This window comes from Crassostrea angulata, chromosome 5 (assembly GCF_025612915.1).
Source record: "Crassostrea angulata isolate pt1a10 chromosome 5, ASM2561291v2, whole genome shotgun sequence".
Lineage (NCBI taxonomy): Eukaryota > Metazoa > Mollusca > Bivalvia > Ostreida > Ostreidae > Magallana > Magallana angulata.
Window position 1 is genome coordinate 50,925,241 of NC_069115.1, and position 27,915 is coordinate 50,953,155.

The 27,915-nt window shown below is 31.3% G+C and overlaps 2 protein-coding genes across 2 annotated transcripts; both read left to right on the top strand.

Annotated features, from left to right (window-relative positions):
- On the top strand, positions 1-11,672 carry LOC128184087 (xaa-Pro aminopeptidase 1-like). The gene is made up of 22 exons (XM_052853411.1): positions 1-70; positions 316-440; positions 2,466-2,576; positions 2,800-2,863; positions 2,973-3,077; positions 3,157-3,255; positions 4,870-5,016; positions 5,386-5,481; positions 5,595-5,682; positions 5,964-6,096; positions 6,238-6,354; positions 6,622-6,708; positions 6,884-6,934; positions 7,085-7,146; positions 7,378-7,527; positions 7,804-7,864; positions 7,998-8,076; positions 8,243-8,347; positions 8,547-8,624; positions 8,749-8,825; positions 9,107-9,205; positions 11,110-11,672. Exons 1-22 carry the CDS (start codon positions 13-15, stop codon positions 11,302-11,304), a joined length of 2,187 nt encoding a protein of 728 aa, XP_052709371.1. The 5' UTR covers positions 1-12; the 3' UTR covers positions 11,305-11,672.
- Positions 11,673-13,078: 1,406 nt separating this feature from the next.
- LOC128184085 (xaa-Pro aminopeptidase 1-like) lies at positions 13,079-27,875 on the top strand. The gene is made up of 22 exons (XM_052853410.1): positions 13,079-13,338; positions 13,777-13,907; positions 16,575-16,685; positions 16,885-16,948; positions 17,502-17,606; positions 17,683-17,781; positions 18,161-18,307; positions 18,860-18,955; positions 19,057-19,144; positions 19,638-19,770; positions 19,923-20,039; positions 20,251-20,337; positions 20,518-20,568; positions 20,810-20,871; positions 23,336-23,485; positions 23,925-23,985; positions 24,616-24,694; positions 24,887-24,991; positions 25,215-25,292; positions 25,437-25,513; positions 25,777-25,875; positions 26,418-27,875. Exons 1-22 carry the CDS (start codon positions 13,281-13,283, stop codon positions 26,610-26,612), a joined length of 2,193 nt encoding a protein of 730 aa, XP_052709370.1. The 5' UTR covers positions 13,079-13,280; the 3' UTR covers positions 26,613-27,875.
- The last annotated feature ends 40 nt before the right edge of the window (positions 27,876-27,915 follow it).

The following is a 27,915-nucleotide window of genomic DNA, read 5'->3' on the forward strand; positions in this document are numbered from 1 at the left end:
AATTTCGAAGGGATGAACGTGTTTCGGTTTCTCTGTGTTCTTATCTTTGGATTAGTTCACTCTTACGGAGGTATTTAGAATTTGTCGATTCAAACTGTTATTTGAGCATCAAATTAATTGCAATTTAAATTGAAAAAGAAAAACAGTTTAAGTAAAATTTGGTTTCTTAATGTGAAAATTTTCGGCCAAAAATATCCTTTTTTTCGCTTTTAAAAAAAATCAACGAAAAACTATTTGTAGAAACTCACATTTATGCTAAGTTTTAAAACCTTAACTTTTAAGCGATTGTGATAACTGTTTGATTGATAATTTTAGCGGTTATTCAGAATTATGATGTTGAAGAAATCAAAGAACGACACAGACGTTCCGTGTCGACTGATAGACGGTCAGTAATTAGGAACATATCCCCCGAGGACCGACCATCGTGTCCCCCGGGACAGGTAATATCAGATAATACCAATATGAATTCCAGTCACCAGCTAGTACATTACCGTTTTCATATTAGGGCGCACCTGCTTTTTAAATCGACATCAGTTAAAGCTCACATATATTTGCAACGATGTAAGTCTGATTTAAATATGCTTAGGTTATCTTTACAACTAAAGTCAGGTTTGATGACACAGCGTAAATAGTTGGTGAGGTCAATTTTCATCAGGACAAGAAAAATTTCCTAAATACATATACAATAGTGACTGTTATTTTCTTTTTATTTCCTAATCCCACATTTTTCCTGAAATAAAAATGTGAGTACAGTGCTAGGTCTTTGAAGGTAAGAAAATCAACTGTATTTAATCTATAATTAAAATAAATATCTATATATGTTTTCTATAAAGTGCAACTTCATTCATAAAAAAGAACTTTATCAGAAATAAAACACAATGAAATTTATCAAAATATGTACAGCTGTTGAGAATAATTTTGCAAATATCTCATTATGATATATAATATAATACGCAATCAAGATATGACCATGCATTGCATTGCTCAAATAATACGATGGCTCGTAACAAATTGAATCCTTTTAGTAAAATGTCTGCATTGAAAATATGTCAAATGAAAAAGTAAACCGAAAACAATGCAATGAAAGCATATGATACGATAAACAGTTGAATATTTGTTGCTGTACGAAAGATAGCAAATTTTATAATAAAAATGTTATGAAATAAAATTAAAAAACAAAATAAGAAGCAAAGTTTTAGTGACTTCAGACAAGAACATTGTTGAACTTAATACATTTAAGCAAAATGTGGTATGGGACACCTCAATACTGTGACTTACTTTCTATAAGCAAAGTATTGAAGTAATGACGGGAGTTGATTTTATTGATTATTGTTTATTTTAATTTCAACGATATGTTATTTTGCATGGTAAGTATATGTGGTTTCATAGCTGAATTTGAATAATTTCCATACTTTTTCTTCTATGAACTATCGGGCTTTTCCGAGCTATTGACAGAAATTTCCATATGAATCATGTTGTGTAATATTTAAGAATAGATTTAACGCCATCAAACTCTGCAATGCATTATGTATCAGCAATCGAAATATATCTTCAAAAATGCATCCCAGTAATAATGAACTTTGGCCTGGAAATACATACGACTACAAAGAATATTTGAATTGTTCGTAATCTTTTAAATCTGACTATTTTCGAGGTATTTATAAATAAGTTTCTGTAAAAAAACAATGCTTCTGAATACATTACAACAAAAATATCGATTATTTCCAAGTCATCATCATCATCATTTATTTATTAAGAGTTACATGTTATGTGTGACATGTAAAACATCTTTTACAACTGAGTAGTATCTAATTACATATATCAAACACCCGGCCAATTGGACCTATAAGTCACTGTAAAAACTAAGTAATAATTTTTTAATACTAAGTCTTGTCAGCAGTGATGATTTGTGCTAAGGTCCAAACACTGTTTCACTTCCAGTTTGCCATAGTAACTGCATGGAAGAGTTGAATAAAATCAACTACCCCCAAAAAACACAAGAATATATATCAACTATAATTTCATTTTTGTTTCTTGTTCTCAAAGTTGTTTCCTAAAGGCGTAGCGTAATGAAGTAAAGCCTTAAATACGAATCTGTAATCATAAACTCGATTTTTAAAAATTGATTTTTATCTTTTCCAATTTTTTTTTTTTGGTCAAATAATGCAAAATTTAAAACTTCAAAAAAGGTAAAAGTATCTTAATTGTAATGTACTTTTATCAACATTATCATCACGAGGTGTCCATCTTTTATTTTTATATTCCAATTTATCTAAAAGAAGCTTTTTTTAACACTGTTAATCTGTTATATATTATATTGTTATATCTGTCCATATAATGATACAAGGTGTAAGATATGACAACCAATCGTGGTAGAACGAGGAGAAAAATAGTTACGTTACTTAGACAATCCATCGATATAAGAAACGGGAGGAAATATCAACCATCAGTTATCGTCATTTCAGAGCTCTCCTCCGAACAGAATAAATTCTACCGAAAGACTGAGAAATTTGAGGAACGAAATGAGAATTATAGGAATCGATGCTTATATTATTCCGTCAGAAGATGCTCATCAGGTAATATCTGTATCTTGATATAATACACCTGTACATTTAAAGATAAGTTTGTCAAATATCGAAACAATGATAATTTAACTGTTATAACAAAATATAATAGTTCTGTAAAGAAAATACTCTCTGTTTTACTGAACTACAGATCAGCTTTCAGGCAATATACAAAAAAATGTTCATTTTAACTTTATCAAATGCTCTATTTAATAAATATACTGTAATGTTACAGAGTGAGTATACATCTCCATACGACCAGAGAAGGAAATTCATTTGTGGATTATCAGGATCTGCGGGTACTTATAGAAGCTTTAACAAGAAAGAACAATTTTTATTTGTTTAAACAGAGCTTATGATTCAGATTAAGACATGTTTTCTCATGAGAGTAAAAATAAAATCTTTTAGGTTACGCAATTGTTACAATGACTAAGGCCGCTCTGTGGACTGACGGTCGTTACTTCCTGCAAGCGGAAGCGGAAATGGACTGTAACTGGATTTTAATGAGAAAAGGTAATATAGCGATATATTTAGTTCTTTTTTTTTTAGATTGATAGTGAAGATGGTATACAACTTTCATTTTTATATTTAGGTGAAAAAGATGTGCCGTCGTCCACAGAGTGGTTGACATCCGTTCTTGAGGTAAAAGAAAACGCCACGGTTGGATCTTACCCCTTTTTCCTGGGCAGTAGTATGTATTGATCTTTTAGTACATGTACGACTTTATTTAAAAATAAAATTGAACTATTCTAATAATATATATTGATATGCAGATTAGTTGAATTTTCAGTGTGAATTGAATTTCTTTCATATCTGCAATTTAGCATTTCTACCTTAAGGATGACGTTTACTCAGAATGAAAAAAAATTCCACTGATGATAATGAAACCCCATCTATTGTATGCTATAGACCTTTGATTGTCGTGTTATTTTTCACTTTCAAAAAAGTAGGTCAATGACCTACTTTTTGAGTAAATGGCCATTGAATATTTTTTGAAAAATCAAGAAAAATTCCATAAAATTTTACACTACAATTGAAATTTTCTTAATTGTAAATATATTTCAAATAATAAAGCTCTTTAAAAAGTGTAATACATTTTATGAATGGCAGTGGCACTAAATAGGTACAAAACATTAAGATTTTAGCTACAATTTAAAAAAAATATTCCAGTCCGAATTTCCTCTATCAGTTTTCAAATTCCTACCCATTTTTGATCTAAGTTTACAAAAAATTGGATGATGATAATACAAAAACACTAATAGCATTGAACTACTTATATTGACCTTATTCTGTTGGCATAAAATTTATATGAGGTCAATGATCAAAATTTTGAGATATGGTGTCTTTTATCGTTTTTAAGCATTTTATAATATTTTCGCAATTCGTACCATACAATTACTTTAATGAATAAGTGAGGTAAAACCAGCAGAAAATATGAAAAATTATATAGACTAAAACATAAAATCTTAACTTTCAATATTAGAGTACTGCCAAAAATGTTTTAGCGGAAAACAAATCTGCAAAATTTAGTCCGAATTTTCTCTGTTTGGCTAAAAGTCTATTTTTGTTTGAGCCTAATTACGTAATAAAGTAAAAATATCAAATGTTTTGTCAATAATAATTCATTTTATTAATACTTTTTTTTGTTTAGAACAAATTTTACTCATTACATTGAACTTTATAACTTCCGAACTTCCGAATATGAGAACTCAAACCCTGAGTAAACAACACCCTTTAATCAGTTTTAGAATTCATCTAAAAAGCATAATAATAGAAAATTGCCATATTTATCTCATTTTAATTTATTTCCAAAGATGTTTTTTAAGCAAAACATATATGGTAATTTAGTGAAAAATATTTTTTCTACGATATTACAATAAGAACTATTTGGTCTACATAGCCAAAATTTTTTCAAAAACATTGATTTAGTCTTCTCCACATAACTCTTTCTCAACAAGTGCAAATCAGTTATATTTTAAAAGAAGGGCAATACATGAACATGTGTATGATTTAAAATGACTAAAATGTGACAGTTTTGGGCAAAACAAATATTTGTAACATCAAAGTAAACAAAAGTCCTTGTCGTATTCGAACTTAGGGTCTTATTAAATAATGGTTCCATATCCCCTACACTACGAGACTAGACAAACTTGTCGGTATAAATAACTGAGAAGTGAATTACCTTTATTCGTCATGTTGTTATGATCCTTATAAAAAATTATAATTTACGGGGTGTTGATGGCTCTGAATTATGGCTAATTTGTTAATTTTTATGCTAATGCCTTTGATTGTCGTATTTCTTTAGACAGTTGGACATTGTACGAAGAGGAACTCTCTAAAAACAACATTAAAATGATCAAGACCAATGAGGACCTGGTAGGGAAAATCTGGACAACTGGGCGTCCACCTTTTCCAAATTCTCCAATCAACGCATTACCTTACAAATTTTCAGGTAAGAAAAGTAACTTTAGATTTTATTTTTAAAATTGTATCACTTGTGTTACAGTTGTAAGGAAATCGCTTTAAAACAATTTATTCATTATATTTGTTTTTTCTGTATCGTAAAAGAACATTTGATTCAATATATTTGAAATTGTAAAAGCACATTTTGCATTTCAAAGTCAACTACAGAGTGTTTGAAGATTTGAAATATGTTTAAACGTATTGTTAAAAGAGATGTAAATCAACTGCGGCAAACTATGATTTTTATGAAGCCTGCGATCGCCTTATTTTAATATCGAAGTAAACAACATGTTCAACCCGTGAGAAAAAAAAGAATTCATAAAAATCTTATTATCTTCTGGCACTTATGTGTTTTCAGGAAGACACTGGCATGAGAAAATTGCCGATATGCACGTTGCGATGAAAGAAAGAAACGCTGACGCAATGGTTGTCAATGGGCTGGACGAAACTGCTTGTAAGTTCATGAGAACGCATTCAGTATCCAGATGTCCTGCTGTAAACGTATTTTAGATTTCATTATTATAATACAAATGTAATACTTAATCATATGTATATACTTCTGTTTAGGGTTACTTAACCTTCGAGCATCAGATATTCCATTCACTCCTGTTTTCTTTTCCTATGTTATTGTCGATCGTAGGAAGAACCAGACAATGTAAGTTTTAATTTGTTTTAAAATGGTATTTTTAAATAACTGCTTTTTAACCAAAGAGGGTTGCTAATATAAAACGTATTAAAACATTTATATTTTTTTCAGATATAATTTTGCACCCAATTTTTATTTCTCCATCAGTAATATGATCTGATAGATATCAAAGTGATAAACCATTATGATCAATGTTTTGGTCTCAAGTGAAAAATTTTAATTTTTATTTATTTTTGCAATCTGGAATTGAAAAACGTCCAAAAGAAAACACACATAGCTATGAATTACAGATTGTACATAAAAAATCACAACATCAAGCTAACTTCTAATCCCACTGACGAGGCAACGACTCAGAAACTGTACGAGTACCTAAATACCGGAACAGATGGTTCTTGTTCCGGTAAACCCGGATATTGTGTTGAGGTAACATGTTATTTTAAAAATGTCACCTTTAAGATTTTCAGGAGAAATAAAAAATAAGACTTGTATCCCAGTTGTTTTGCGTTATAAACTCTATATAGATATCTTCTCTTCCCATTTTGTTTTCTACTATTCGTATACAAGGTTAGAGAATATGACCCTCTACCAGTGACAAGCAAAGTGAGCTCCGTTGTCGAGTACAGTGAGAGAGTGTGGATCTCGCCGATTTGTAGTTATGCGTTCTACTCTCTTATCCCAAAAGTACGACTATGCTAGGACTATGCTAAGACAATTTAATATAACGGATATCAAATTTAAAATTTAGAATATAATTTTCAGCCTCATACTATGATTGTTTTTCGTTATAGCGATAGATTAATAACATTTGATTGATTTATCTTCTGTATCTGAATTGCTCTGAAATATATCTTTTAAAAAAAATATAGAAATATGTAATGAAGTTCGCTATTATGTTAACATTTTTCGTAAATTATGTAAGTTTAATATTAATTTTGCTTTTGTTTTTAGGAGAAGTTACTTCAGGAAAACACACCAATAAGTATACAAAAGGCACGAAAAAATCCCATCGAGAGACAAGGAATGATTCAATCGCACGTCAGTTATTTTAAAATAACAATTAACATACTAGTATTAGTTTTGCTTGTTTATTAACATGCTTTGATTGAATCAATTTAGTAAATTTTGACCTATGATTTTGGTATCCCGATTTTTATATTTTGATCCTTTGAGATTAAAGTTCTGAGTTTTATATCAATATTTTGATAACCAGGTGCGAGATGCTGTTGCCTTGATATCATTCATCTCAAGATTGGAGAAAGAGGTACTCAAAATGGTATCATAAATGTTATATTAAAAAATGAAGAATAAAAAGGACCTTCAAATGAACAAACAGATCGTGTTATTACTGTGGTTTTCTTTGTGTTTGACGGAGGTTAAGAATAGAATTAATGAAGGAATATTTTAATCACAGGTTAAAGCAGGTATACGTTGGACAGAACTTTCAGCAGCGGACGAATTAAGTAAATACAGAGGGTAATGTGTTTAAATAGTTTTTAATACTATAAAATCAATATACAGGGTAAAGTCATCCTATTACAAGTCTTTAATTTTAAATGAATTACAGTATTGCTTTTTATCTAGATTCTATGATTTATAATCAAAACAAAACTGTAATTACAGTAAGTTTACTAACGATAAAAGCGATTACTTTATTTCTACTCCAAGTGCCTTGATGAGTTAAAGTAAAAAATGTTTCTGATCTAGAAAACAGAAGTACAATCGCGGACTGAGTTTTGAATCAATATCATCAAGTGGTCCCCACGGGGCGGTTATACATTACTCACCGTCAAACGTGACAGACAAGGAAATAACAACGGACGAGGTGTATCTACTGGACTCCGGGGGACAGTATTTGTAAGCGGTTTAAGATAATTTATGACGTTCAGAAAACAAAGTGGACAAAATATGTTTGAGTTAAAACTTAAAGCATTCTATTTAATAAACACATTCATTGAAATTGCTTACCTATACTCAAGGATTTTGAGTATCCAAACGAACATCAATTGCAACCAACCGAACAAACAATGTTTATTGCATGTATTGATATGTGAAATCTAACATGATATTTTACGAGATATCATTAATATGATTGTAAATGATTGATTTCAAAAATCTTTATTTCTGAGATAGAGATGGAACAACAGATACGACAAGGACATTTCATTTTGGAACTCCCACAGATTTCCAGAAAGTAACGTCTTTTTTCGCATTACCTATGTTCATATTCATTGTATGTTTATTATGTTTTTAATCGCATCAAAGTCAAAACATTGTTGAACTACATTACTTAAAGCATTCTATGCATAACGTTTTTCATTGTTTAGGAATGCTACACTCGCATGTTGATGGGAAATATTGATCTTGCAAATGTGAAATTTATGAAGACAAGTTTTGGTCCCTATGGTAATTTTAAAAATAAATATGCTGCTTTGAAACATGAAATTAGAGTTGCTATAATATTATATTTGAAGAAATTTGGTAGCTTTTACTGTCTCTTAATAAAGTTACTGACTGTACGAACATAAATTGTCGTTGTAAACTAGATATGATATCTAGGATTTTTTTCTAGGTCGTGAACTCGATATCTTGGCCCGTCGACATCTGTGGAACTCTGGACTAGATTACAGACACGGTACCGGACATGGAGTAGGGATGTACCTTGGTGTCCATGAAGGCAAGACTTAAGTTTAAGGAACCAACGTTTGTGTTTATTTCGATAGCTGGAGCAGATATAGATACATACATGTACATGTATAAGTATTAAAGTCAAATTTAGTAATTTGATTTTAGGCATATCTAAGATTCTATCTGTGATAAGAAAAATGAATTGCGATGATAAAAAAAATTACTACGGCTTTCAAGTTTTCTAACAGGTCCAGCTGGAATTGGAATGAATAGGAAACAACCATTCAATGATTATCCAATAGAGGAAGGGCAGTTCTTTTCCGATGGTAAATTGTGAATACACTACCATAGAATTGATACATTTTAACATTCTCAGGAACCAGCAATTCTTTTCAAATCTTTGAAAGGATTAGTCGGTTGAATGTACGAAACTCTTATCTTTTATCTCAGAACCTGGATACTATGAAGATGGATCATTTGGAGTAAGAGTGGAAAACGTTATGGAAGTTAAAAAAGTCAATCTTAAGGTAATAAAGTTGGTCAAGATGCGTTAGTTGTCTACTCATAACCGTCTACATTAAAAGAAAGAAGATTAAATTTTAAGTTTATAAAAAAATATATACTCAAGATGAAGTTATTAATCTTACAGAATTAGATTAGATTAACTGCAGTAAAGCATTATAGTCAGTAATAGAAAAATGCATGTTGATATAGCCACGTGCAATTTATAGATGGTTATATGAAATAGTCATGGATCTCATAGCCTCCCTCACTGTATTTTGATTTTCAACAACATTTTTTTTAACAGTATAAGTTCCGAGACTCAGTATTTCTTGGATTTGAAACAATTACATTGGTGCCAGTTGAACCAAATCTCATCAAATACGAAATGCTTTCTGGAGACCAGGTATAGTTAGTCACGTAAACAAATTTTAAAAATCAGAATTTATGAAAATTCGATTATCTGACACACACCGTATTTATGTTAAGTAAACCTTTGTGCTTTTTCATAGGCCTGCACGACGTAGCAATTTGTACATAACTATTTCTTTAAGGATTTTAAAATTTGTTTGAATTGTCGAGGTATGTCCAATGACCGATGTTTTATCAATATTGTCGACATCGAAATGTTGGCCAATACCGAGTAGACATTGTGTTAATATCATATTAGCATAATTTTCAAATTTGCATTTGCAGCGTACCATATATATCCTGTGTACATTTTCGATATCGCAATGTTGACAAACATCGAGTCCACATTGAGTCCACATCGTGTGTCTTGTTTCCTGTTTACATCGTCGACATCGTCGACATCGCAAAGTTGATCAATATCGGGTCGACATCGTGTCTACATTGTACCTCATATATCCTGTTTACATCGTCTACATCGTCTACATCGTCGATATCGCAATGTTGATCGACATCGAGTCGATGTCGTGTATACATCGTGTGCCTTCTTTTCTGTTTACACCGTCGGCATTGCAGTGTTGATCAATATCATGTAGACTTCGTGTCTACTTCGTACCTCTTATAACCTGTTTACACCATCGACTTTGTCGATATCACAATGTTGACCAACATCGAGTCGACATCATGTCTACATCGTGTTCCTTCTTGCCTTTATTCATCGTCGAAATCGCAATGTTGATTGACATCGAGTCAATATCGTACCTCTTATATCATGTTTACATCGTCGACATTGTCGATATGGCACGTTGACCAACATCGAGTCGACATCGCAATGTTGATCGACATCGAGTTAACATCGTGTCTACATCGTACCTCTTATATCCTGTTTATATCGTCAATATTGTCGACATGGCAATGTTGATCAACATCGAGTCGATATCGCAATTTTGATCGACATCCAGTCAACATCGTGACTACATCGTATCTCTTATATCCTGTTTACATCGTCGAAATCGTGTCTACATCGCGTGCCTTCTTTCCTGTTTACATGGTCGACATCGCAATGTTGATCGACATCGAGTCATCATCGTGTCTACATTGTACCTCTTATATCCTGTTTACATCGTCGACATTGTCAATATAGCAATGATGACCAACATGGTGATATTCTATATGTCTTACATTGTATATTTCTACTTGCAATGTAGGCAATGTAAATTCGATATTGGTTCAACATCGTCGACATTGCGATGTCGACAATGTCGACGATGTTAACGGCAAAGAAATATCAGCAATGTTGACGATGTTCGCTCGATATCTGTTCAACATCGTCAAGGTTGCGATGTCGACAATGTCGACGATTGCAAAGAAATATCGTCAATTTTAACGATTTAAATTCGATATCGGTTCAACATTCAAACATTCGACGATGTTGACGGCAATGAAGATCGGCAATGTTGACAATGTAAAGTCGATATTGTATCAATATTTTATGCATCGCGATATTGACGATATCGAATAGAAATATGTATTGGACATGAATGGAATTGTCCTGATTTTATTCAATGAAAATTATTTGAAATTCTTTTTTTCAAAAATACCAGTTTTATGATAAGCCTAAGAGGGGTTTGGTGGTATACATATTAAAATTATATTTTTCCATCAGAATATGTAGATTTGATCTGAAAATGTACCAGTTTATAAAGTATGCTGATTTTATAGATGAAATAGTTTGTGTAAACAATGACCCTTTTGATATTATCGGGATATGTTGAAGATAAAAAGAAGATCCATTTATGTTTTATGCAATTTGCAACCTATTGTAAATATTTTTTTCAACATTTCTCGAACTGCTTCTCTTGATGAAAATAGAGAAGCTATCACCTGAAGGATATTTTACAGATTGATTGGCTAAACACATACCACAAAAAGGTACAGGATACAATCGGTCCATTGCTTATCAACACGAACAGAGAGGCCTATGATTGGATGGAGCTACGGACAAGAACGATAACTCGTGCTGTTAGTTCAGGACCCAGAACATTTGTTTCTCTGTTGATAACATTTTTTAGTTTTACCCTTTATTTTGTGCTTTAATTGTAGTTTGTGTTTATTTAAAGCTTTTTATAAAAAGACCCATGTCTATGAATATAATTTAATTCTTTTGCATGCGACTCACACATGTATTATATCAGTGTATTTATTTTATAGCTTCTTAAACGATTTCTGTTTTTCTAAAATAGCAAACTGTGACATTGTGTTTTTAATACTTTATCATATATTGTGAAATTCTTTTTGAAATGATAAAATCTTGAAGCATTACGGTTTTGCTATCTCTAAGAAGGATGCCTCTACGTTGATAAACTATGTTCATGTTTAAAAGTATTCATTTTTGTCTCTACTCATGCAACACAAGAGAATGCCAATTTTGTCCATTTTTTCTAATAAAATTGGAATTGCCATAATTGTTAAAACCCCAAAAATGTCTACTTTATTCCAACCGAATCAATATCGATGAGTGCATTCACTCTTCATTTTGTAATACGAATATCATTTCTTCTATTCACCAACCAACCTACTAAGTATACCTATTCTTTTGGCCTTGGTTAGAATAGTTCCTTTCTCAGCCATCTACAAATTAAAGACCTTTGCATATTTGGAATTCACATTAGTATAATTAGTATGAACTTTCCTAATTTTGCTTTTTCTTGTATCTTCGATAATAACTAAAGCCATTTACAAATGTACTTAATTGGCGTTGCCTCTAAAAGTTTCAATAATTTTCTCAAAAAATTAAGTGGGTAAAAAATATAATAATGCACTGAATTCCAGAGCACAAATTTTAACAGAAATTTCAGTTTTTCTGGTTTATCCAAAAACGTTATTTTTCAATATCAGAAAGGGTCACCGTACACATCGTATGTTTGATACGGTTAAGAACTTCAATGCAAAAGACAGACGTATTTTAAAAAAAAAAAAAAGTAAGTATTACTATAAAAATTGTTTTAGTGACATATGTCATCATTGAAAATATTCCAATAAACAAATAGTCAATAAATAATATTAAATCATCTTCCAGCAAATACTTCACCATAGTATAAGTTTTACCTTTGTTATTGTTTAAAGGATAATTGTAAATATGACGAAAAGGGAATTCCATAATCTGCCGGTTTTGTTTGCATTCTTTGCAAGTTTAATAAATATCTTACACATTAGAACATAATAAAAGTACACTCAACTTAAATTCTAAGAGATCAACCTTACGAATAAAATGAATTGGACAATACAAAATACGATAATGTGAAATGTTCAATATTTTGTGACGGATAGGTCTTTTCATCAAATGAGTAAATAATTATAAGTATTTAATAAGCATATGTAATTATATTTTGATGCAAAATACACCCGACTTGTTAACTTAAATGTTCTTTTCTACTAAAATGACAAAAATATCATGTTTTTTTTTATAAATTTCTGTTAGCCATATTTTTGTGGAAAAGGCCGATAAAAAGCCTAATTTGGAGCAAAATTTAATTATAGTCCTCCTGTACAAGAATTGATTTGCTATATTTTATTTAGACGAGAAATATTTCCTTTGACAAAAATTAATGATTTTTACAAATCTTATTTATCATAAAAGTTTGATTTGTTAACTAATAAACATGTAGATGTATACATGTATATCTTTTCAACATGAAAATTTATTGTAAAAACTACTACTAAGCCCCTTATTATACACACACGATCCAATCCTATCGTTTGGAAGTGCACGTAGAACTTGTTATACTGGTATATAACATCGGACAAAGCAGCCAACTATGTGTGCATTCTTTAAATGATAGCTCCCAAAATGAGGACGTCAACAATATTATGTCAGACTTTTACACCGACGTTCGCAAGTCTTAGCAGGTTAGAAAATATGAATATACTGCTCTTTTGCATCATAAGATTGAACGTGCTGATAAAAATGTAAATTATGTCTGGATCACGTGTGAATCCTAAACTTTAAAAAATACACGATCGTGATATTGAGTACACGAGATCAGCAGTAGTTTCAACAGAGATACAAAGGGATGCATCTGTTTAGCTTTCTTTTGGTCTTTATCTTGGGATCAGTACATCTCTACGGCGGTATGTCAAATATCTTTATTCAAACTGTTTATGACAGTTAAGAAAATCTAATAAAAGTTTAAAAATTGAATTTTTCCACATGGATAGTTTTTTATCTATTTGTCCTTTAAAGATTTGGTATTAAATGCCATATTCTCGGTTTTAGAAACATTTCATGTAACGTATAATCAAGTGCAACTCTGCAAATATATTTGAAATTCCTAAAACTTGCAAAATATATTGGATATTTTATCGAGGTTATTCGTCCCCCGGGACAGGTAATATCAGATAATTCCAATGTGAATTCCAGTCACTAGCTAGTGTATAATCGTTTTCATAAAAGGGCGCACCTTCTTTTTATATCGGCATCAGTGAAAGCTCACATACATCAAAGAATATATATTTGTAGAAACTCCAATTTATGCAAAGTTTTAAAACCTTAACTTGTTTGATTAATAGTTGTAGCGGTTATTCAGACTTATGATGTTGAAGAAATCAAAGAACGACACAGACGTTCCGTGTCGACTGATAGACGGTCAGAAATCAGGGACATATCCCCCGAGGACCGACCATCATGTCCCCCGGGACAGGTAATATCAGATAATACAAACTTGACTATTAGTACTGGTAAATAGTACCTTATTTTTATACACGGAGACACAGTCTATTTATATATACACGTACAAAACAGAATAATGCAGATATATATGCAATGATGTACGTTTGACCTACATTTATCTAGGGTTGTAACACTACAAAACTCACATTTGCTGCCGCAGCATAAATAGGCGATGACGTTATCATTTATCAGCTGCGGAAACGTTTCGATTACCCTAGTTTTAATGAACTTAAATCTTTGTGCTTTAAATCGCCGATTTTTTCTAAAATTAAAAAATTGCGCATGTTGCTGTAGGATGAAAAAAAAAACATCTGATCAATTGAATTTGCTGAAAACAATTAGTCTATATGATTTTCATATTTTTCTGTGTTGTGTTCCACTAAATTTTACAACGTTTAATGTAAATTTTCGGAAATGCATGCATACCTGTACATTTTAAATGATAATGAAAAATCTGTTACCAATCAATTGAAATAAATTAGAAAATAATAATCCAAAATGAAACACAAAGAAAGGGAGGTTTTATAAAGCTGAACCAAGTACAGTATATCAGGGTATTTTTCAATTTGTTTCCAATTTCCGCTTTGTTTGCGACGATTTTCGAATAGCGAAAAATTAACGACAGTGTATTTAACAAAAAGATCTGGTCTTATAATGGAGTTTTTTCTGGTTATTTAAGAAATAGGGTATCATTTTTGGATGTATATCGGGTTATAAATACGGGTTGGTCACGTATTCACGTATCCCGAAGGGCTTTATGGAAGATTTGATCACTACCAACCCGTATTTATATCCCGATATACATCCAAAAATGATAACTTATTTCTTACATTTACATTTATTGCAAATTATGACAATAACAATTCTCCATACTTTCTTTTTTGTGATGACCTAGAACGCCGCTCCGATTAATATGACATAACAAATAATAGTATAACAATGTGCAGGTATTTTATTATTATGATAAATAAATATGACTACTTTTGACAACACAACACTTGACAGAATTAAGCTCTGCACTTGTACGTAGAATGTACAGATTACAACCAACTTTAACAAACCTTATGTGCCTTGGTAGCATATGTGCGTAGCGACAGATTACAACTTTAACAAACTTTATGTGCCTTGATAGCATTCTCAGAAACCCAGCTGGGTATTCAAGATCTACACTTTACCTTTATAACAGTTTTCACATGTTAAAGAGCTAATGCATGTTATTATACTTTCATGTTAAATATTGAAATATGATTGGTTTAGACGCAGTTTGATATCCATTCTATTACCCTCAGCGTTAGCAACACTTGGCAACGGGTAACAAAATGAATTATTATACTTTCATGTTAAATACTGAAATCTGATTGGTTTAGACGCAGTTGATAATCCGTTCTATTACCCTCAGCGTGAGCAACACACTTAGTAACGGGTAACACAACGAATTGTTACATGCGCGTAAATTATGCGCGTACGGTTCGCCGTAGAATTCACGTCATTTCTATATAAAAGCAGTAAAAATATTCTCTAAAAGTAAGACATTCAGTATAATAAAATAAATAGTGCCTGTTTGGAAGGATAACAGTTGAAATTGACACCCCTCGAAAACCATTGTCAACCTCCGCTTCGCGTCGGTTGACAATGGTTTCCTCGGGATGTCAATTTCAACTGTTACCCTCCCAAACAGGCACTATTTATATATTGTTACACGTGGTGGACAATGGTTTTCTCGTCTCGTGGTGTCATCGGGGTGTACCCTCCCAGAAAGGCACTGTTCATATAGTATTAGGAGTAAAAAAAATCCAAATATTAAAATTACACTTACCAGGTCTAAAGAAACCAGCATGCGTAGATATCGTGTTTAAACAAATTCAAAGAATGACTGCACTTAGGGACATGCGATATTTGCGAGAGAAAAATTTTTTAAAAGAAAATTTTTCTTACAATTGCTGAAATGGTCAACACCCAAACTGCAACTTTATGTAATTACGTTAAATACTTACGAGTGCTAACTACGACAATGTTTTCGAACACGTAAAGTTGTGACGCATTGATTTAAAGTCTTCTGTACTTACATGAGCATGGTCTTATTGCTGAAACCATAGTAATTAATATACTTGTACCATGCAGAATAGAAAGGGCTATGGTGAAAGAGTGATCACATAATTTTTTTATACATGGCATTCTTATTCATGTTGGTCTAATTTTGTACCATTCTGAAAATGTCAGCTTCACCTCTCATGCATATTGATATCAATCTTAATTGCATTCAATCAAGGGAAGATAAGCGAAAATTATCTTTCTTTTCAAAAGTTTTATTGAGAAAAACATATTAGAATTAGTTTATTGTATCACAGTCTAAAATCTTCATTCATGTTGGAAATTGAAAAGATTCTTTTATGAAATAAACAAAAGAGATATTATGTTAAGAATTAAACGCAACAGAAGCGACCGAAAAGACCTAAACCCTGCGCTTTTTGCAGTCATCCTTTATGTTTTAAAAAAGTTTTCTGGTCTCATATTCCTTTTAGCTTTTCTGAATTTTATATACATTATGATTTAAATGGTATACATTGGGAATGTGGTATTGACATACTATAGAAGTAGAAAAAAGAAAATTCTAGACCAACAGTTATCTTAATTTCAGATATTTCCTTCAAACAGAGTCAACTCCACCCTAAGACTGAGAGATTTGAGGGAAGAGATGAGAAAAATAGGGATAGATGCCTACATCATTCCGTCGGAAGATGCTCATCAGGTAACCCTTACTTCTTTTAGGTTCTAACCATTTTAAAATAAATGAATTTATAATGAAATAAAAATATAACATTAGAAACAAACTTTGATAAGCTTTAAGATTGAGTGATATTCTAAAAAATTATTTTTGCTCCACCCTTTATCTGTTTAATAAAGCATCAAATGGAATTATCAAACACAAAATTATCCTCATATTGTAGAGTGAGTACACGTCTCCGTACGATCAGAGAAGGAAATTTATCTGTGGATTATCAGGATCAGCGGGTAGTTATCATAATTTGGAGCATTTGCACAAATGTCTTACAATACTCAAAATAAGGGTTAAATACAATTAATTTGGTGCATGACTAATGTGAAAAATCTCCTTTTTATTGTTTCATTACCTTATTTTCATGATTAGAATATTTAAGAAATGAACTCAATGTCTACCCGAGCTATACGAGTATAACCTGGGTTGGGGCAATTTACGCTTTAGAACCGCGAAGCAGATTATAAGAAAGCGTAAATTGCTCCAACTCAGGTTATACGAGTATAACTTGGGTAGATATTGAGTTCATCCCTTATAATTTAATTTTCTGTAATTTGCTGTACAAATTGAGTCCGTTTTACTTTTAAAAATGATATTAATCTTTTCAAAATTCAAACGTAACGTCAAGCGGATTAGTATGTTTTTGACGTTGGTGCATTGTGACGTGTCTTGTGACGTGCAAACCAGGTTATACAAATTTAACTTTTTTCTATCCAATCAAATGCCGCTTTACAACCAGAATTAAATTATATGATTATCTTACAAGAATAAAATAATGGTGTTTGGTAGGATACGCAATTGTGACTATGGCAAATGCTGCTCTTTGGACTGACGGCCGGTACTTCCTGCAGGCGGAAGCGGAAATGGACTGTAACTGGATTTTAATGAAAAGAGGTAATTTGGAATCTCACTACTGATTGAGATATATTTGACCAAGAAGTTGTTGTATAATTTTCATTTTTCGATTAAGGTGAAAAAGGTGTGCCGTCCTCTACAGAGTGGTTGATATCCGTTCTAGAGGGAATAGAACACGCAACAGTTGGATCTTACCCTTATCTACTTGGCAGTCGTATGTACAATGCATATTTTTAACAATATGATCTAAAGGTGATATGATGATAAAAGTAATTAATGACAACAATGTTTTATATTTCCAAGCACTTAATTTTCATCATTAATTACTGACATCTATTTTTCTTGTTTAAAGTTTTGGTCCTTGTTTTTCGTACGTTTTAAAGAAAATCCGTACGTTTGTGTCCTTTATATTGGATCTCAAAAAAGTCGTTGCTAATGTCACTTTCTAGACGACAAATGAATTAGTTTGAATATTTCTCATATAAACTAATCAACAAACAACACAACAAAACAATCACTATTACCTGAATAATGAATATAGCATCCACTTATTAAGGCTGAGATTGACTCTATTAACATATCCTATTTTTCAGGCAGTTGGACCAATTACGAAAAGGAACTCTCTAAAAATAACATTACTTTGGTCAAGACCAATGAGGACCTGGTAGGAAACATCTGGACTAGTGGGCGACCATCTTTCCCAAATTCTCCAATTAACGCTCTGCCTTACAAATTTGCAGGTTTAAAAACAACCAAAGTATTACATTTGAATAGAATATTTTTAGTCCTGTTTATCAACAAAATTAAAGCAACAATTTATCATTGTTATATCATTTCTGATTTATTTTTACTCTTAAAAACAATAAAAGAAATGCATTTTTGCACATTTGTGTGAAAATTGCTTTTTAAAATTTACATACGGTTACTTAAAATTTTAGTATCACTTTGATTCTAAGGTTGAATAAATATTAAAAAATATATAGTTGAAATTAAAATACAGTGATGTCGCATGGTCGTTCCCAAATTTGAAAATATCGTGATGGAACCCTTAAGTTGTGAAAGTTATTTAAGAGTGATATCAAATATAAAAGTGGTTGAATAGATTAAAAATTTCTTCACCATTTGTTGATTTTTTTGGCATGCAGTTTTAGTGCCTTTCATTTACCAAATGGCGCGGCTAAAACTCAAAAAGTATTGGATAGGATAATGAACACGATTGTGTGACAAAAAAAAAACCCCACAATATAGAATTCAGTAATCATCTTATAAAATGACATCTACCCTGTCTTTAGGCCGACACTGGCAGGAGAAAATGGCCGACATGCACATTTCGATGAAGACAAAGGAGGCTGACGCAATGGTTGTCACTGGACTTGACGAAACTGCTTGTACGTTATGATAGTCACAATTAAACCAACTATTAAAAGCAAACTCATTACAATTCTTAGTCATATACGTCGTATATACATGTACATTTCTCTTTTAATAGGGCTACTTAACCTCCGAGCCTCAGATATTCCATTCACACCTGTTTTCTTTTCCTATGTTATTGTCGATCGTAAGAAGAACCAGACAATGTAAGTTTTTAGAAAAATGTTGTATTTGAAATAGACAAAGGGTCGAAGAGTTGCCTTCTAATTCATTCCTGTTTTTACCCTAAAATGATTCGGTTCATTGAATGGTTGTAATAAAGAATAACGGATGATATTATCTAAAAAAAAAAAATTCAAAGCATATATATTTCCTTCAAAATAATGAAACAGAAAAAAATCGTGTGAAAAGAATATTGTTTTACCATGGTTTTTATTAAATATGTAAATGTATATAAACATTAAAGGTCGTTGATATATGTTGATTATACATGTATTCTATCATTGGTAATTCAAACATTATTATTTCTTCATATTTATTTTTTATGAGGATTTGATCAATTTTTTCAATATGAAACGAATGAAATAAAAGCGGTTACCACAATGCTAACTCAATTAATCGAAACATTAATTTTTTTTCGTTTGAATCATTTCATCGTCTTGTATATTTTATATATTTTTTTTAATCACTCTTTTATAGATTGTACATAAAAAATCACAATACCAAACTAACCGCTAATCCCACTGAGGAGGAAACGACTCAGAAACTGTACGAGCACCTAAATACCGGAACAGATGGTTCTTGTTCCGGTAAACCCGGATATTGTGTTGAGGTAACATGAAGTTATTTTAAAAATGTTACAGTAACTGCTAAGATTTTAACGAAAAATTAAAAATAAGACGTGTATGCCAATTCTTTTGTGCTATAAACTTAATATAGATATCTTCTCTTCCAATTTTGTTTTCTACTATATTCGTATACAAGGTTAGAGAATATGACCCTGTAGCAGTGACAGACAAAGTGAGCTCCGTTGTCGAATACAGTGAGAGAGTGTGGATCTCGCCGATCTGTAGTTATGCTTTCTATTCTCTCATTCCTAAGGTATGACCGACATGTTACATGTTATTAATAGATTAAACCTGCATAGAAAGGAACAAATATAAAAAAGTCTATTAGTAAAGTCTTTATATTTCTCACGAATACAAATCGTTAGTCACAAAATTAGGCCTGTAATCTTTTGTTTTTAATCACTTTTTCAGGACTACCAAATAAGTCACGCTAATTAGTCTAATATTTCTGTCTTTGTATCTAGGGAAAACTGCTTCAGGAAAACACAGCAATAAGTGTACAAAAAGCGCGGAAAAATCCAATCGAGAGACTAGGAATGATTAAATCGCACGTAAGTGTTGAGAAATGAGTGCATATCAAACAAAGATTTTATTTATTTTACATCATATTTGTTCTGCTTGGTTTCTATATGCTTTGGTTCAATATTCAAATATCCTTTTACTTTGGGTTTTTTTTTTGTAATTGTCCGAGGTCTTCGAAAATTCTATTTTTTGAATATTTTGACAACAAGGTACGAGATGCTGTTGCGTTGATATCATTCGTTGCCAGACTGGAGAAAGAGGTATTTATAATATAACCATGAACAACAATACTACTATCCAGGAAGATCTAAAAATACATCAATATAATCTCTTGTTTTTAATCTATACATACTACTATTAAATTACATTAATGAATCAAGTTTTATAAAATAGTAGGATTTAAAAAACCCCAGTAATATTTCGCTTTATTGTGATTCTTAATAACTGGAGAATAGGGGGTGGTGTTAGACTAAAGGTAATTAAGTGTGGTTTACTTCACAGGTTAAAGCAGGTGTGCGTTGGACAGAACTTTCCGCGGCTGACAAACTAACTGAATACAGAGGGTATGGTGATTTAAAAAAAACGTGTTAAAGCTTCTCTTTTTAAGACTGAATATTTTCTTAAATCAATAAATCAGTATCTTATGCGAAGCAATAGTAAACGTTTTTCGCCCGTTTTCTTCATGATATTTATTCTTATGAATTAAGACATTTTGCCATCTTTAGCGTTTCAACGTGTCCTTCAACTATAATTGAATGTTTCCTGATAAGTACGGAGAAATTATTCAAAAAATCAATTAAAAACCTACTTTCTCTTTCGATAAACCAGCCCGAAATAGCAAAAATGAGAGTAAGGTGGTGGACATGCTTTGGCAGATCCAAGACAGCGGAAGTTTGCATCAAAATATATGCTTGCAAGGAAATAATATTGCGTGATTACGTAAAGAGTGAACATATTAACTGGGAACATACTTAGCATACGCATATAAGTTAAGATTTGACAAACGTTAGATAATTAAAATAAGGCAATTCATTTCATAAATGTGCGATTTTAATTTTGATATTTAGAACGCTTGCAAAGAACGACCTCTAGTGAACTTTCCAGAACTGGGTAACCAAGAACGCTTGTCGACTAATTAAAGTCTTGTTGGAAAGTGTACGAGTTGAACATGCATCGCAGACAGATATCTTGGATTTGACATTTTTGGTTAATATGGAAAAGTTATGAAATAAAATGGAACAAATTTATGCGATTTTAGTTTGAATAGAAAAAATTTTCCGGAACGGTGTGGCCAAGAACGCGGTTTGACTAATTATCGTCATGGATAAAGTGTAGGGCGAGATAATCATCGGGCAGATACATGTACTTTAAATCTGGCATATCTGGTTTATAATATGCAAGTAAAAATTCACATACACTACAGTTTTTCAATTTCATACACTTATATACCACTTTAGTAAACTTTATGATTGATTTAATTAATTAATAGAACGTGTCCATTGTCCATATGAATAAATGATGTATTGATGTGTGCATAAAACGGGGGGATTTGAGTATTGGAGGGATGACTCCCTTCCACCTCCCAATTTGTTTTTTTTTTCCTTTTAATATAGTCTTTTATCTGCAATTCACATTTGGAATAGTGATGAAAATTATAGAAATATTTGACTTTAAAAACAAAATTTAGATATACAACGCACTAAATACCCACTCGCTGGTTTGAAATAAAATAAACAAGTTAAATTGTTTTTAGTCAGATACAACAACACAAAAAAAATAGATGAAGGCCACGTTCATGCAAATGTCGTCCATTTAAGTTCAGATTCTTCTACTGTGTCGTCTCTTTAAAATGTCCAGCCATGCAGATAGTTTTTTCCCCCCAATTTTAATGAATATGTTAAGAAAGCAATTAAGAATATATGAAAAATAGTACACAAAATTTAAAACAAAAATTACAGTGTATCATACAGCATTGTGGGATATTAATATGAAAGTGTTGATTTCCGCGATTGCGCAGGAAAACATCCAGTATTCATTTAGATCATAAAATGCTTTCTTTGTTGATTCATGTGAGATTTGAAGATGACAACATTGCAGAAAAAATGCATAAGAAAGCATTTTATTGTCTATATTTACCTATATCTTTTAACAAACTAATGAATTGAATGTAAAAAGTAAGTAAAATGAACCACATAACCGTTAAAGGGGCATGGTCACGAATTTGGTCAAATTCTATTTTGCTGTTTTTATTATTTATAATGATTTAGGAAATCATTTCTAATGATTTAATGAAATTTGAGAGTCAGTTGTTAAGTTATTAGCAAGATACAAAGCTCACAATTCTTTGTCATGTAAACAAGGCTCGTGCCCTGTTTTAGTTTACATAGGTTCAATATACCAGTAAAAAATCTTTTTAAGCAGATTTGTCTATCTTTTTCTTCATTTTCTTCATAAATAAACAGTTCCTAACCTTTAACACATAATTTGGGGATTAAAATAGCACTTTTCAATTCAACATTCAAAATGTAAAAAAAGCTTTGTTTACATAGCATAGAATTGTAAGCTCTGTAACTCTCTTATAACTCAGCAAATGATACTCAAATTTTGGTTGCCTATTTAAAATGCATTAATGAATCATTGTAAACATAAAATCGGAGAAATAATTTTTGCCCAAAATCGTGACCATGCCCCTTTAATGTACTTCAGTAAGTTAGCTGAAAGAAACCACATCGTCTCCCTTTAGAATTGGAATCTGACATCATAATGATTATTTCGTACAGTCTGTGAACTTTCTTAGATCTCTGAAGGTCCCGACCAGTTGATAAACCGGGCGTGTAGATTTCAGTTCTGTCATCATTTCCCGTCAGTTTCAGTCGCTGTAGGTTTCGATCAATCGATAAACAGAGCGTTTAGACTTCAGTCCTGTTAGTTTCTATAGAACTATGAATTAAGGAAGTTTCCGTTAAAAATGAGGAATCAAAATAGGAGGAATCATACTAGGTAAAGTTAATATTTATTTTTATCTAGAAAACAAATGTACAATCGCGGACTGAGTTTTGAAACAATATCATCAAGTGGTTCAAACGGCGCAATAATTCATTATGCACCTTCCAACTTGACAGACAAGGAAATTACAACAGATGACGTTTATCTTTTGGACTCAGGCGGACAGTATTTGTAAGCTGATAATATTATTGATTCTTTTTAAAATGATGACACTGGTTGTGAAAAAGTTAAATAGCTTATTTAAATCAATGCAATGATTTGAAAGCCTCCCTTTTGTTAAAGCTCATATTTTTTTTCTTTTGAGAAGGTTGACAGTTTGTTATTGTTCTTTTTTATTTTTTTACGTGAATTCAAAACTATGATCTGTAATACAAATCTCAAACAGAGTGCTATAGAGATAATGCATGAATATGAAATTATTTGAATAGCCTATTCATATCAATACAATAATTAAAAAAACTCTTTTTTGTTAAAATCATTAATTTGTTTCCATTTTCTTTGAACAGATTGAAAATTATGATCTATAATACAAATCTCAAACAGAATGCTATAGCGATTATGTATGGATATAAAACTATTTAAAACTTTCATTTTTTTATTTTTGAGACAGAGATGGAACAACAGATGTGACTAGGACATTTCATTTTGGATCTCCAACAGATTTTCAGAAAGTATTTAAGAAATAAGATCTTTTGTTTAATATGTTTTTTTTTTTATAATATGATTTGCTTGTTTTATAATTTTGAATAGAATATATATTCAAGACACAAAATTTTTAGATTTTATTACAGAAACGTATTACATGCCTAGAGTCTGTCCAAGATATTTATGCAACACATTTGGACGATTTTTCATAAAAATATACATACATGTACCTGTGCAAAAATTGCAATTAAAATCAATGAGATGGATAATTTCCAAGATATCTTCATTGACAAATTATCCTTTTTCATTCGAAAAAAAAATCACATGATCGAAAACAGATTTCTTACGGAGATTTGAAATGGGGAATGTCTACATCTTTTCTCCATTCAGAAGTCACTCGGAATACCTAGCGCAATTTTTCAATTATTATCCGGGCTTACTGCAAAATAAAATCCCCGTAGACATCACATTTTTAGCCTTGTATTGAAAGCTAATAAGGCAACAGGGGTGTTACAAATAAGAAATCTTTGAAATATTTCAAACTTTTGAATGAACATCGTTTGACCTTGAGATATTCATAAATTTCGAGAAATTAAGCGAAAAAGGAATTGAGGATATCTTGAGATAGTATAGTATTCATTTTTCTCATTTTGAAGGAATGCTACACTCTTGTGTTGAAAGGATATATTGATCTTGCCAATGTGAAATTCATGAAGATGTCTTTTGGTCCCTATGGTATTAAACTGTTTTTATTACACATTTTACAACTACAGAAATAAAAGAAATTAGAGAATTATAATAATATTAAAAATACAGAGCTAAAAATCAACCATTCTAATTTTGACACTCTCTCAATAATGTTCTTGTCGAAATCAAACATATGTTGTCGTGTTAAACAGGGGATAATACATGTTGACATGCAAACAGGTCGTGAACTCGATATATTGACCCGTCGACATCTGTGGAACTCTGGACTAGATTACAGACACGGTACCGGACATGGAATAGGGATGTACCTTGGTGTCCATGAAGGCAAGGCTTAAGTTTTACGGACCAACGTTTGTGTTCATTTTGACTAAAGCAAATAAGTGCATAACTTAAGTTTAAGAGGGTAGCTCTCCATTTAATTTTGATAGCTGCATCACATATCAATATTAAATTCAAACATTTGATCATTCAATTACAGAAATATTTTAAGTAAATGTATATATTAATAATAGAAAAGACAATACTTGACTTTCAAGATTACTCACAGGTCCGGCTAGAATTGGAATGACTGGGAAGCAACCATCGTATGACCATCCAATAGAAGAAGGACAGTTCTTTTCGGATGGTAACCTTTACATACATTGCCTTAAATGAAAATGTATACGAATATGCTCAGAAACCAAAATTCCAAATATTGTAAATTATTTAGAAAGGAGGTTTTGTCTGAATATGTGAAGTTTATAAATATTACAATTATTATTTTTCATAGAACCTGGTTACTACGAAGATGGATCTTTTGGAATGAGAGTAGAAAGCATCATGGAAGTAAAAAAGTTTAATTTAAAGGTAATATTATAAGTCTAAAAGTGTGTTTTATTTTGTAATATTTGTCCTGCATTAAAATTTAGAGTTGAAAATGCTTTTAAATAAACACTTGTTTCTACCTGAATTTGATGTAAATTCATGTAAAGGGTTCCAATTCCTTTGCGAATAAAGTCAATTTGAGTGAAGTAAATATCATAATGGTAAAGATTTCTATAATAATATGTAACAATCCTTGATCCAAGAGCCTTTTAACCTTTATTGAATTTTCAACATTTTTTTTAAAGTACAAGTTCAGGAACTCGGTTTTTCTTGGATTTGAATTGGTTACCTTGGTCCCCCACGAGCCAAATCTCATCAAATACGAGATGCTGTCAAAGGACCAGGTATAGAAGAAGAGTGTATACATTGATGATTTAAAACTATAACTTTATTTTTGAAAGTGGTATTCATTGCATGGGAATATCTTACGTCGTTTTAATCTTAGTTTCTAAAAGTTTTTGAATGTAGTATTTTACCTGATTTTCGTCGTACAAGTATGTTTGTAGTCTGAATAACATTTTAGACTTACAGAAGAATCAGGCTAGTTCAACCAAATTGTGCACATTGTTTCCTTTGCTTAAGAGCTTTAAAGATTGTTCAGTTGTTTTAATTCCCAGAAAAGAAAATTAAAAAATAAAGAAAAACGGACAAAACGCGGTCTATAAGCTACCAAAATGTTGATGTTAAATCAAAACCACTTTAGATTATGGATATGCCTAAGTATTTTCAAGAGAAAAACCCATTAAACAGTATTTTTATGCCGTCAATTGGTAAATATATGATTCATTTACCAATTTGCAATGCAATACAAATGCTATTTTATAGCTCTGAATTTAATTCTATTTGATGAAAGAATTGCAACTTATTTTTGAAATTTATTTTACAGATTGATTGGCTAAACACCTACCACAAGAAGGTACAGGATACAATCGGTCCTTTGCTTATCAACACGAACAGAGAAGCCTACGATTGGATGGAACTACGAACAAGGAAGATAACTTATGCTGTTAGTGCAGCACCCAAAGAAATCCTTTCTCTTTTGATAATACTTTTGAGCTTTACGTTAGTTTTTGTGTCCTAATCATCTTTTCCTAATTGTAGTTGGATTTTTGCTTCTGCGAAAAATAAATGAATGTAGTTGTATGCGATGACATGCGATTCAGAAATTTAGAAAATAGCGGCCATTTTAATATCAACTCAATTGTGGCATCATTTTAAAAACGAAGACATGATGGAATTAAAACTTATTTTACAGTGTATGAAATCCATGTTACAATCATAATAACCGCCGTCCTTGGGTGTAGCAGATTCAAGTTTGTTTGACATTTTATAATAACTCATGGGAAAAGAAATCCCGATACATGTACCTATATTTGATTTAATCTCATTTTGAAGAGGAGGTCACGAGGTTGTTTAAAGCCATGGAGAGACAGTAGACATTCTAGATAATAATTTCTTTAGTCAAAATAGAACGAATGTCCTAAATCTGTTACTTGTTTCCTTTATATATCATTTAAAATGGCAGTTAAAAAAACAAGGTTCTGCAATGTGTTATAAACCGAAAATCCCAATAAAATCGCCATTACAACCTGTCCAAGATAGTTGTTATAATTATAAAACATCATTATAAATAAGAATATGTATTTAAAATTTCAAAAACACAAATGCACTATTCATTTACTAGATCTTGATCTTTAAAGAGTTTATTCTTTTTTTGTTTGACCAAATTTTGTCTGAGCATTACTAATTCAGTGAACGTTGTTACAGCTTATTACCTGAACAAGTCTCCTAACATTTTAGTCACTGAATGCCTTTTCCTTGTTATCTGTTGTGTACTATTTTATTCTTAAGGAAACCAACACTCATCAGCTTATATTCGCCGTTTCTTTCTTAGTTTATAGTCGATGACAGAAATGTTAATAAATTGTAAAAGCATTTTAAATTGCATTGAGCTTTGTAGATGGTTTAGGTATATTTCATTAATTTGTATTTGTGTGTTTTTAGTACATGTAACATTGACTTAATTTGACACGATTTAACATTATACTTAACGCTCAGTACATATGTTGTTCGTAGTGTTGTGGTTTCAATTGAATGAATTGAAATATTGAACACAACTTTTTTTTTATTATATATGAAAAAAGTTTCATTCAGTTGTAATATGTACATCTAATTATTTTCACTTTCACATTTGAACATTTACTTTTCCAAAAATTGAATAAAACATTTGTAAACGCTTGTTTTTACCTTTAATATTCTACAAACATGTAAATTATCACAATAAGAAAGTACAATGTTGATTCGGTAGCGCAGCATCAATGAATAAAAAATGCAAACTATATTGAATTGCAAAAAAACCTTAATGGAAAAACAAACGCCGTTTA